The sequence below is a fragment of the Lathyrus oleraceus genome, chromosome 6 (assembly GCF_024323335.1).
Source record: "Lathyrus oleraceus cultivar Zhongwan6 chromosome 6, CAAS_Psat_ZW6_1.0, whole genome shotgun sequence".
NCBI lineage: Eukaryota > Viridiplantae > Streptophyta > Magnoliopsida > Fabales > Fabaceae > Lathyrus > Lathyrus oleraceus.
Window position 1 is genome coordinate 510,826,278 of NC_066584.1, and position 13,596 is coordinate 510,839,873.

The 13,596-nt window shown below is 34.6% G+C and overlaps 1 protein-coding gene across 3 annotated transcripts; it reads right to left on the bottom strand.

Annotated features, from left to right (window-relative positions):
• Window positions 1-272: 272 nt before the first annotated feature.
• Window positions 273-11,842, bottom strand: LOC127098105 (beta-hexosaminidase 1). Of its 3 annotated transcripts, XM_051036608.1 has the most exons (17): window positions 11,077-11,842; window positions 10,131-10,330; window positions 4,101-4,565; window positions 3,945-4,019; window positions 3,471-3,506; window positions 3,184-3,295; window positions 3,003-3,073; window positions 2,724-2,854; window positions 2,608-2,624; window positions 2,418-2,466; window positions 2,203-2,303; window positions 2,038-2,097; window positions 1,712-1,745; window positions 1,388-1,486; window positions 1,209-1,268; window positions 870-1,120; window positions 273-587 (listed from the first exon to the last, which is right to left on the bottom strand). In XM_051036608.1, the coding sequence occupies exons 3-17, from the start codon at window positions 4,425-4,427 to the stop codon at window positions 430-432; spliced, it is 1,581 nt and encodes a 526-aa protein (XP_050892565.1). In that variant the 5' UTR covers window positions 4,428-4,565; window positions 10,131-10,330; window positions 11,077-11,842; the 3' UTR covers window positions 273-429. The 3 variants fall into 3 exon arrangements, with proteins under 3 accessions (XP_050892565.1, XP_050892564.1, XP_050892566.1); XM_051036607.1 differs by lacking the exon at window positions 10,131-10,330; XM_051036609.1 differs by lacking the exons at window positions 4,101-4,565; window positions 10,131-10,330.
• Window positions 11,843-13,596: the final 1,754 nt, after the last annotated feature.

Here is a 13,596-nt window from a genome sequence, read left to right on the forward strand (position 1 = left end):
GATGTATTGCTGCAATGATGAATTAATTACTATGAAAGTTATGTCAAACATTAGTTTTGTATAATCATGAATTATTTGTGTTGGAAAATATTGTGAATCGTGGAAGAAAATGTAAGGCGGTGAATCATCTGATACGACCGATTTTATATCTATATAATTTTGTTATAGTGACATGTCTATTCAACCGAATTATAAAAGTAATTAAAAATAAATAAAATTCTAAAAATACAAAGAAAATAAATTTAATTTTTATAACTAAAACAAACACCTCCTTAAACTAAGCCAAAAATTCTTATTGAATTGAATAGGATAATAACTTACAATATTACTGTCCATAGCTCTATAATTCATCAACCACTACTAGGAAAAGTATATAAACAGGAGCTACTTTTAACATCTGTCTAGACCTATTTATACAAGTATGCTAAATTATTGCTCAAAGCATGAACCTGGTCCGGTAGGAGGAGTTCTAGCATAAAAATTTGTGACAGGAGCAGCTGGAACCCCTCTTCTATTCAACAGACATCTGAAGTATTGTAGTCGCGGTAATGCAGTTGTAGTATCTTGACTCGGACTCCACATACGCTCTGTTCGAAACATGCAATCAACGGTAAATTTTTCATATTTTCAAATTTAAGGTGTGTCAGACATAACACGACACTAGCGCATGCGGTTACATATAATCACTTTAACTTTCTCAAGTTACTATTAATGTCTACGTGTCAGTACTAGTCTCACGTCCGGTGTCTATGTCTTTGTCATTACTTCATAGTATGTGGAATGAGCGTTTCAAATGACTTTTGATCTATACCGTTAAATTAACCATAAGAGTGAATGGAAAACATCTTTGGATTAGTAAGACAACTAACCTGCTGCTGCTGCAGCTCGAGGCCATATTGTTTGTTGAATATCTGATGAATCAGCTACCTCAGCCCACATGCAAACTTCTCCTCCGAGCACAAGTTTTTGTTCAGAGGCTTCATGTATTCCTTCTAGTGGGTCGGTGTTATATACAACATCCCAAGGTACATCTAAATGGTCAAGATACCATACACGCTGGTTACTGAAAATACACCTGAAGCCTTTTGCAACAACCTTCGGGCAAACACCAGAGCTCCACCTATAGAAATAATTCAAATACTTTAGGACTGAGTCATTTGAGCGTCGGGCCAAAATAAAACTACATGACTACATGGACAAGAACTCACCAGTTATGAACTACTGTTTGTGGATGGAGCTTTGCGGGAAATGCATTGAAGGTTTCTTCCCTAACAAGTTACATAAAAAGGTTGCATCTTAATAATATGGCTACAATTTAAGAATATGGAAATTAGTAAATTGAAGTACAAAAGGCAAAACATATAATATTTACATATATTTATCATACCAGTTCACTGGAGTCCAGTTTTTCGAAAGAGCAATATCTTGGGCCTTCAGTACAAAATGTTCGTAAGCATCCTTAGCAGTCATGTTCTGATTCTGAAGCCTGCATTAGAGATAAAGTCACATCTGAATATTATGCTTGATGCATGACAATAATCAAATCCATTGATTTTGACGGTTAATTTTCTTTGACCAGGAAAACGACTTTCTATGTCAAGGTTCGCATTTTCAATTAAATTTGAGTTTCCATAGTAAATTTACAACTCTAGGCAATAAAAAGAATCAAGTGGAATGTAAACGAATGAGTATAAAAGATTAAAGTTTGTACCACGTATTCACACGAGAAGTATTGGTCCAGCAATCTGTCAAAATAATAAGTGATTTCTTATAAATTAGCATTGATACAAAATGGCTTATAACTTGCACTAAACAAATTTCTCTTTATTATTATGATGACTATTATCATTTCAATTGCTATGAAACCGCAAACATTGTTAGTCATTTCTACACTATAACTATAGTTTATAGACTATAGTGACAAACGAAGATTGTACTAATAACAAAAATGATTCATAGGATTTTGGTTAACAGATTAAATATTTCATATCAAGTGGTTATTTAGCAAGTTGCAAGAAGAAAGTCATGCATACCAACCTGTATTCACTTCATCACCACCTAAGTGAAATAGTTCAAAGGGGAATATTTTTCTCATATCTGTAATTTTAGAAGAAAATAGTTAGAAAAGAAAAATGGCAAAAGTTCATTTATAATGTAAGTATGTACATTCGGAAATCGGTGCATGTCTCATAAGAACTTAACCTGTCAAAATGCCAGAAAGGACATCAAAGGTATACTGCTTTGAAATATCGAGTGGGCTACTACACGAGGGTGACGGCCAAACATCTGGATATCCAACACCCCTAAACAGAAACAAAAAATAACAACCTTTAAACATTACTAAGGTAAACTAAGCCTTAATATAAATTGAAGAGATTATCAGCTTAAGAGAGAATTGAGCATTGCATAAGCTTTACCATGACTTTGCATGACCAGGGACATCCACTTCTGCCATCACATTTATACCTGAGATAAATCATGCAAATAGAAACTTCCATTATTTTATTCCGAAAAAGAAAAAAATTGCATTATCTTGCATGATCAAAACTGCAAAGTGCTGTGAATAATACGAAATGGAAACTTCAAAAGGATTTTGAGATACCTCACCTCTCATTTTGGCAAAGCTTTATATCATAGGACAAAGTAAAACATGAAAAGAGAACAGTGTTAGTCAGGCATAGATTGAGAAAGCCAACTCAAAGACGTAACACGGAGTATCTTACTTGACAATATCATATGCATCCTCAACTGTGTATCGTTCCCACTTTGAGTATGAACCTTCCCACAAGTTCGGATATGAAGGTGCTTCAAGAGGAAATGACTGTTCGTCTACGATGTGCCAATGTAAAACATTCTGCCATGTAAAACGTTCCATATCAGCATTACATGAAAAATAGCACGGTGTGCTAGTTTTGGAGACAGCTTTAGTTTCAAACCGTCGCTACTCACAAACAAGTTCAACCAAGAGGAAGGTGTAAATGAAGTCATGATATTTCTCTTACAAGTTTGGCATAGGACATAGATTCAATTATCTGCTTAATAACATTAATCGGTAAATAGTGTCTTGATGTATCTGCAACACAAAAAGAAACCAAAGATTTGTGTCAATGGCCTCTTATCAAAGCATATGAACTAACCGAATGAAATATAAACTTGTCTATTTTACAAAATATATTGCATCACCTAACATGAGGCCGCGAAAAGAAAATCTTGGTTTGTCTTGGATGGACCAAGGTGCCTTTAATATTTGTACTGTTTTCGTTGAATAATCAAAAGAACATAATTGGCTGAACGTCTACGTAATCATCATAAAAAAAAAGGAAGGATGTAAGAAATAAGTCACATATAACTCAAAAGGATTCAAAAGTTTGTCATTCATTTAGAAACTATGTCATATGTTTTGTCCACAACTGTTCAGTTTTGTTTTCAAGTATCAGATTTTTTGAATAAGGTGCAAATTCAATACTTACCTCTAATCCACGCAATGCACCAAAAACAGTATTTGCCTGCATAAAAAAAACACAAAATTTAAATGACCAAGATCCAATTGATTAGTTTGGTTCCGTTCCAATTCCCACCAATAAGAAGTGAAACACAAAAACAAAACTATCTTAGTCAATTTTAAAGACAGTTGGTTGACCAAACAACAAAACACATCACAATCAACAAGTGCTTGATTTATTTGCTCTTGGGCATAAAAATAATCTATTAAATCAAAAAATAAATATGTAGCACCGACACGAGAACTTTGGGTGTCACTGTCTCACACGACACCGACACATTTGATTAGTACAATTTACTTTTTTTTTCAAATCATTATAGACCTGTCCATGTCTATGATTCATAGTAAAAACAACACTTGAGATTCACACAACAATAGACAGAAAACAACAAGAGACATTAGAATTCAACAACAAATGACGGTCCCAAAAACAAAAACAAACCTCAATGGTCACTTTACCAGAACCAGTTGCTTTTGTAACTAACAAATTATAGCTTTCATCTACTCCAAGTTGAAGCTGCAACAAATTTTCAAAATCTCAAATTCAAAACATCCTCAAAACCACAACAGAAAAATTTAAAAACAAAAAGTAACCTACCTCTTCAGTTTTGTTATGAACAACGACATTCAACTTGTTAACATCGTAAACAGCTTTGCCTGTTCTAACAAAACCGTTGTTACTGAACACTATCCCTCTGAATCTATCAAAACCGGCTTTGACAATGGGCGAACTAGCACCGTTTCCGATGAGGGAAAGTGTTGGATCAACAGAAAGAGTTTCATTACGGAATGAAAATTTAGCAGGGAGAGGCCAAATGAAAGGAAGTGAAGGCTGTGGTTGTGAGAATCTGGCTGCGAATGATTGAGAAATGAAGAATGTGTAAACAATGATGAGTAATGTTTTGTAGCAGCAACACCAACCCATGGTTGAACCTTAACTTTTTATGCTTCTCATAAAAAGATCATATGTTCTTCCTAAAATGACCTTTCAAATCACCATCGTTAGTTTCGTTTGAGGGAACCCAAGAAACACGTTATCACCATCAACACCCATGGTTGAAGCCTAACAAGCAATGTGAATTGCAGGAAAAAAAAAACTGTGAGAGTCAGACAGAGTAATAATGGCTTGGTTTGGTTTTAAAGCATTGTTGAATGAACGTTGAGTGGGTGAGTTACATTACCACGTGAATTAGGATATGTTTTTTTTTTAACAATCTGAAACTTGAATGAAGGCGAAGCATGTTTGTTATTTTACTATAAATATATATGTTTCTCGGATTTATGAGCCACTCTTTGGCCAAAATTAAACGAGGGGTGTTATTTGAACATTAAGAGAGAAAAACTGATTAAATATTGATTTAACATGAAGAGAGAGAAAAAACTAATTAAAAAATAAAACCGTTATTTACTACTACCTTATAAATATACGGTGTTGGACACCTAAAATAGTGTCCACATAACATTTCTATAATTAAACAGCTGAATTATGCACGTTCTTTTTTTATTTTACATTATCCATCTTTGAGCAAAATTAATTTTACTATATATACTTCTCATAAAAATAAAGTAATTATTCTTTTATATAATTATATAAAAGTGTTATATTTGTAAAATACATAATAAAGGTGAGAGGGATATAGCCATCAGAGAGGGCGGAGATCATATGTCGCTTATTAGGGAAATCACATCACTTAAAGTATTTTTCATTCACCGAATTATGGGAAACATGGAGTAATAAGTTTTTTTTGGGAAGAGAGAACTCAGAGTCAATAGTTGATCCACATCTCCCCTGAGAAGTAGGGATTCAATGGTCCAGTACTTCGACTGAGTGGGTGGTTATAATTCCCAAGAAAAACCTAGGCTCAGTGGCCTCTATAAATACTTCTTCCCTAAAAGGAAAGAGAGAGTCAGATCATAACTTAACCAGCATTAAGCATATCACAGAATCTCCCACTTCACGTGAGCTCATACCACTGAAAACTCCATAACACCGCCATACAGGGGTTTTCGCCGCCACGACAAGCTATGACTATTATAAACCTACTAAGACATCTGAGTATCCCCTACCCTTGCAGGGATACCATGCACACCTATACTTTTTTACCAGTACAGTGGTGTCCACTATGGGGTCCCAGTAAAACTAACATGGGTCATACCTCTTTCATCATCTTCTTCTTCACTTTCATCGAGGATGGCTTACAAAGCTGGTTTTTTTACCGAGATAACCCAGTTTTTCGAAAAAATTCCCAAAATAACCCAGTTTTCAGCAAAATTCCCAATCTACCCCACTTTTAGGAGGTGTCTCCAATTGAATTGGCGACTCCTCTTAAAAATTGCAAGGAGGCGCCAATTGGATTGGCTAGGGCAGGTGCCCTAGCCAATCCAATTGGCGCCTATGTGTAATTTTTAAGAGGAGTCGCCAATTCAATTGGCGACATCCTTAAAAAAGGCTCAAATGGAAAAACCTCCAACATGAAAGTTGTAGATCTTTTCAAGACAATGAATTTGGACATAAATTTTGAATCATTTGGATTTTTTATGAGAAAGTTATGGGCAGTTGAAGTTGGACTTCTGATTTTTTCAACTATTATCTGACCTATAATGTTTTGTATTATCGCATGTGTTTCTGTTAGAGTTATGAAATTTTGTCCAACATAACAACTGAAGTAGACATCTTAAATTTTCCAATGCACTTGGTCCCACCTCAAAATAATTAAAAATGAGTGAGTTAGGTCCTTGCGAACTTGACCCAAAATTAGGGTTTCTGTCAAAACATGTGTATGTGAATTTTGCCAAAAGGGACCAGCTTCAAGCCCTTCGGTTTGAATGATAAAAACCTCAAATGACAAAACCTTAAACATAAAAGTTGTAGATCTTTTCAAGATAAAGAATTTGGACTAAAATTTTGCATCATTTGCATTTTTTTGAGAAAGGTATGGGCACCTGAACTTGGACTCTTTGACATTTCAACTGTTATCTGACGTATAATGTTTTGCATTATCCCATGTGTTTCTTTTAGAATTATGAAATTTTGTTCAACATAACATTTGAAGTAGACATCTCAAATTTTGCAATGCACTTGGTCCCACCTCAAAATAATTAAAAATGAGTGAGTTAGGTCCTTGCGAACTTGACCCAAAATTAGGGTTTCTGTCAAAACATGTGTATGTGAATTTTGCCAAAAGGGACCAACTTCAAGCCCTTCTGTTTGAATGATAAAACCCTCAAATGACAAAACCTTCAACATAAAAGTTGTAAATCTTTTCAAGACAATGAATTTGGACTAAAATTTTGCATCATTTGCAATTTTTTTGAGAAAGGTACTAAAATTCTCAAAAAAATTGCAAATGATGCCAAATTTTAGTCCAAATTCATTGTCTTGAAAAGATGTACAACTTTTATGTTGAAGGTTTTGTCATTTGAGGGTTTTATCATTCAAACAGAAGGGCTTGAAGTTGGTCCCTTTTGGCAAAATTCACATACACATGTTTTGACAGAAACCCTAATTTTGGGTCAAGTTCGCAAGGACCTAACTCACTCATTTTTAATTATTTTGAGGTGGGACCAAGTGCATTGCAAAATTTGAGATGTCTAATTCAAATGTTATGTTGAAAAAAATTTCATAATTCTAAAAGAAACACATGGGATAATGCAAAACATTACACGTCAGATAACAGTTGAAATGTCAAAGAGTCCAAGTTCAGGTGCCCATACCTTTCTCAAAAAAAATGCAAATGATGCAAAATTTTAGTCCAAATTATTTATCTTGAAAAGATCTACAACTTTTATGTTGAAGGTTTTGTCATTTGAGGTTTTTATCATTCAAACAGAAGGGCTTGAAGTTGGTCCCTTTTGGCAAAATTCACATACACATGTTTTGACAGAAACCCTAATTTTGGGTCAAGTTCGCAGGGACCTAACTCACTCATTTTTAATTATTTTTAGGTGGGACCAAGTGCATTGCAAAATTTGAGATGTCTACTTCAAATGTTATGTTGTACAAAATTTCATATTTCTAAAAGAAACACATGCGATAATGCAAGACATTATAGGTCAGATAACAGTTGAAAAAATCAGAAGTCCAACTTCAACTGCCCATAACTTTCTCATAAAAATTCCAAATTATGCAAAATTTATGTCCAAATTCATTGTCTTGAAAAGATCTACAACTTTCATGTTGGAGGTTTTTCCATTTGAGCCTTTTTTAAGGGTGTCGCCAATTGAATTGGCGACTCCTCTTAAAAATTACACATAGGCGCCAATTAGATTGGCTAGGGCACCTGCCCTAGCCAATCCAATTGGCGCCTCCTTGCAATTTTTAAGAGGAGTCGCCAATTCAATTGGAGACACCTCCTAAAAGTGGGGTAGATTGGGAATTTTGCTGAAAACTGGGTTATTTTGGGAATTTTTTCGAAAAACTGGGTTATCTCGGTAAAAAAACCTACAAAGCTCCACATTCTAAGATCAACACCATAGTTGGGGTTTTGCCGGTGGAGGAAGCTCTAATTCCACCTGGAGGAAATACGTCAGGCATGTGCTGACTACGAACATCATGCCCACAGGGTTCCCCAAAAAGGAACAAGGAGAAACCATAATTGACATCACATTCTCTAGCAGTGATGCCGCCAGAATCCTGCCTCACGATAATGACCACTTGATCATTACTGTGCAACATGGAAGTTGAGACATCAAGTGCGTCCTGATAGATCCTTGGATTTCTGTTGACTTCCTGTTCTGGAATGCTTTCCAGGGGCTCTAACTCGACCCCAATGACATCAAAGTCTTTCAGGGTTCGTTAATAAGACTCCTAGGTGAACAAATACAAAAGGCCACATAACCCTAGAGACAAAATGTGGCGAGGGAACAAGCACCAAGGCAATTGAAGTCATCTACCTCATAGTCGACGCCATGTCACCCTAAAACATCATTTTAGACCGCCCAATCATCAATGCATTGGAGGCGGTTATTTCCACCAGGTATTTGGTCCTAAAGTACCTGCTACCTGGTGGGCGAGTAAAGACAATTCGAGGAGACAAGCAAAGTGCTCAAGAGTGTTACCATAACAGCTTGGCGATGGAAAGGGAAGAGCTCGCCCTTGGGGGCGCCCTCCTTTCTAAAGCCCTAGATGCAGACATTGATTGTTGGGGTCCCAAACTGGGAGTTAACAAAGAGAGACTCGCGCCCACTGAGGACTTGAAAGAAGTCAGGATAGGCCCCCTTAGCCCATCAAGTGACAAAGATAGGCACTTCGCTTACCGAGGAAGAAGAACACGAGCTAGTAAATTAATTTGTAGAACTTTTGACTTGTTCACTTGAGCTCCCTCTGACATGCCAATGATAGACACTAGAGTGGTGTGACATCGCCTCACCGTTGACCCTTATGTCAAGCCAGTTGCATAGAGGAAGCGGAAAATTGGCGAGGAGAAGAGAGTCGTCATTGACAATGAAGTAGGCAAGCTGGCTAGCGCCAAGTTCATCACAGAAACGAAGTATCTGACCTAGTTAGCTAATGTAGTGTTGGTGAGGAAGGCAGCGAACAAGTTAGGTATGTGTGTAGACTTCACTGACCTGAATATCGCCTGCCCTAAGGACCCGTATACTTTGTTAAACATTGATCGCTTGATTGATTGGTCTTCAAGTTATCGCACGTTGAGTTTTATGAATGCATACTCCAAGTAGAATCAGATTCGCACAGATCCCCATGATATGCTCAAGACGACCTTCATGTCAAATCAGGGAAACTACTACTAGAATGACATGCCCTTTGACCTCAAGAATGCTAGCGCCACCTAACAACAACTCATAAACGTTGTGTTCTCTCACCAGATAAGGTGAAACCTAAAGGTCTATGACTATGACATTATAGTCAAGACCACCGAAAGGCACAACCATGTTGCGGACTTAGAGGATGTTTTATGACACGCCCCAACTTTTAGGATTAACATGAAGCGATTTTTATAAACTAGAGAAACTTGAGAAATTAAGATCAAATGTTAACAACACTTAGAGAAATTAAGATCAAATGTTAAAAACAATTTATTTTCGTCGGTAAGGTAAAAGTATTTCTTTTAATCAAAGTACCTAAGGTAGTCAAAATCGAGATCCTATGTGGGATCGAAGAGAGGTCACAAGATCATAATTCGGAGTATCGTAACACGGATCGTAAGATCCAACCAATTTCACAAATTCATATATTGTATATATATTCATATAAAAAAACATAATTTAGTAAAAAAAATCAAATCAAAGCATAAAATTAATAATATAAATTAAAATTAAAATGCATATAAAAAAATTCAAGTGTTAGGAATAAAAATAAAAAGTGTGACAAGGGGTGTTAGGTGTATTTGAACTTAAATTCAAGTATAAGGAATAAAAATAAAAAGAGTGACAAGGGTGTCAGGTATATTTGAACTTCAAAAACTTTAATGTATGAGAAATAAATATGGAATACAAAGAATCAGATTATATTGAATAACTTAGGTGGCTCATAGAATTAATTGGTTTAGTAGATATATTGGGAAGTTAAAAAAATTACGTCTATAGGTTTTAAGAAATTAAATGGCATTTAATTGGAATAAAGTGTGAGAAATAAATGTTGCACAAGTTACCGCCAAAAAAACCCTACTTCAGATGTTTTAGAACTGCAGCAACAGGAACGCCGATCCCGCCGATCCCACCGATCCAATCGTTTTTGCACTACGATCTCACCGTTCCTACTTAAATACGATTTTTTTTCCTTCACAGGATCGCCCAAGTCCATCAAAATCGCAAAATCGTACGATACTACGAGTAGGATCGCGATTTTGACTATCATGAAAGGACCCACTGAAAGAAATACTTTTGTTATTACATAAATAAAAAAGAACATGTTAATATTTTTTAAGGACGTACATTTTATTTTATTTTGCAAAAATGATTATTTAATATACACAATAAATGATACTCTTGTGGGATTTTTCCTTGTTTCTAAGTTGATTTGTATTGCATTTTCTTAATTCTTTTAAGGAATTTTTTGAAAAAATTTATTTACTTTTATCTATTTTCTTAATAATGTTATTTTGTTAAGTTATTATAAATATATTCTTGTATGATGGTAATTTATTAAATTAATAAAAATCATACCTACGTTTTTTTATGTAGGGTTTAATTTACAAAATTAGTAAAATAAAGAACTAAAATTGCAAATTTAAAAACATGTACCATAATTATGAATTAAAAAATAAAGGATCAAAATCACAAAATTTTCTTAAGAGACCTAATTCACTGTTCCAAACATACAATTAATATGGTTGGGACTAACTCAACACTATGTTCCAAACTTACAAGTAATTGTTAATTTTTTATATTTAAGATTTGAAGTGTGTTTGACATCGACACATATATGTGTTGTTACATACAATCATTTTTATTGTCTTAAGTTATTATCAATGTCTACGTGTCAGTGTCAGTATTAGTTTTGTGTCTCGTGTCTATGTCATTAACGAGCCCTTCAAATGACTTTTGATTCTATATAGTCAAATTAACTATAATGCAATAATGTAAAACTTCTTTGGATTAGTACGACAACTAACCTGCGGCTGCTGCAGCTCGAGGCCATATTGTTTGCTGAACATCGGATGTATCAGCTACCTCACCCCACATGCAAACTTCTCCTCAAAGCACAAGTTTTTGTTCAGAAGCTTCATGTATTCCTTCTAGTGGGTTGGCGTTATATACAACATTCCAAGGTACATCTACATGGTCAATATATCATACACCCTGGTTACTGAAAATACACCTCAAGCCTTTTGAAACAACCTTCGGGCAGACCCCGGAGTCCAACCTATAGAAATAATTCATATACTTTAGGATTGAGTCATTTGAGGACTGGGCCAAAATAAACAGTCTATAATAGCATTGATACAACAATCTGTCAAGATAAACAGTGATTTCTTATATATTAGCATTGATACAAAATTTCTTATAACTTGCACTAGACAAATTTCTCTTTATTATTATGATTATTATCATTTTGATTGTTATGAAGCCGCGAACATCGTTACACATTTCCACACAATAACTATAGTCTATAGACTACAGCAACAAACTTAGATTGTACTAATATTAAAAATGATTGTTAGGACTTTGATTTGCAGATTAGAGATTTTAAGTCAAGAAGAGAGCCATGGATACCAATCTGTATTCACTTCATTACCACCCAAGTGAAATAGTTCAAAGGAGAATATTTTTCTCATATCTGTAAATTTAGAAGAAAATAGTTAGAAAATAAAACGGAAAAAAATCATTTATAAGGTCAGTGTACATAGTAATGTAAGTATGCACATTAGGAAATCGATGCATGTTTTATAGGAACCTAACCTGTCATAATGCCAGAAAATACATCTAAGGTAGACTCCTTTGAAACATCGAATGGGCTCATACACGAGGGCGATGGCCAAACATCTGGATATCCAATATCCCTAAACAGAAACAAAAAATAACAACCTTAAAACATTACTAAGGTAAACTGAGCCTTCATATAAATTGAAAAGACTATCAGCTTAAGAGAGAACTGAGCATTACATAAGCTTTACCATGACTTTGCATGACCAGGGACATCCACTTCTGTCATCGCATTTATACATGTGATAAATCATGCAAATGGAAACTTCAATTATCTTATTCCAAAAAAAATTTTACATTATCTTTCATGATTGAAACTGCAAAGTGCTGTGAATAATACGAAATGGAAACTTCAAAAGAATTTCGAGATACCTTACCTCTCATTTTGGAAAAGCTTTATATCATGACAATGTAAAACATGAAAAGGGAACAATTGTTAGTCAGGCATAGATTGAGAAAGCCAACTCAAAGAGCATGGTGTGCTAGTTTTGTAGACAGCTTTAGTTTCAAACTGTCACAAACAACCAAGAGGAATATTTCTCTTACAAGTTTGGCATATGACATAGATTCAGTTATCTGCTGAATAACATTAATCAGTAAATAGTGTCTTGATGTATCTGCAACACAAAGAAACCAAATATTTGTGTCAATCGCCTCTTATCAAAGCATATGAACAAACCAAATAAAATATAAACTTGTCTCTTTTACAAAATATATTGGCTCACCTAACATGAACCCGCGAAAGGAAAAATTGTACTGTTTTCGTTGAATAATCAAAAGAACACAATTGGCTGGACGTCTAGGTAATCATCAGAAAAAAAGAAGGATGTAAGAAATAAGTCAGATATAACTCAAGGATTTACAAGTTTGACAAACATAAAGAAACTACGTTATGTGTTTTGTCCACAACATTAATTGAAAAATGAGATGAATAAGGTGCTAGTTCAATACTTACCTCTAATCCACACAATGCACCAAAAATAGTATTTGCCTGAATAAAAAAAACACAACATTTAAATGACCAAAGATCCAATTGATTTGGTTCCATTCCAATTTCCACCTATAAGAAGTGAAACACAACACAAAACTATCTTAGTCAATTGTAAAGACAATTGGTTGACCAAACAACAAAACTATCTTAGTTAATTATAAGGACAATTGGTTGACCAAACAACAAAACACATCAATCAACAACTACTTGACTGACTTGTTCTTGGGCATAAAAATAATCTACTGAATCAAAAATAAATATGTTGCACCAACACATCTGATCAAATGCACGCTCGGTTTCACTGTCTGACACCACACCGACACATTTGATTAGTTCAATTTACTTATTTTTTTCAAGTTATGCTGCTGCAAACTTTTATATCATAGAAAATGAGAGAAAATGCATTTAGTGTAGTCGAAATTGTTGTTTGTACTATTGAAATAAGCAAGACTAAGAGACATTTAGATTAAACAGTGTGTTTTGAAAAAACACTATGGAGACCATTATTATATATAAAGAGAGATTACAACTAATTACATGATATAGTTGATGTGGGATTATTTTATATACAAACATTCTTAACATTATATATTTACAAATATCAACACTCCCCCTCAAGATTGAGCATATAAGTCAAATGCATCAAGCTTGTTACATGTATAATTAGTTTTAGGGCTTCGCAGGGATTTTGTAAACACGTATGTCAATTGATCATTAG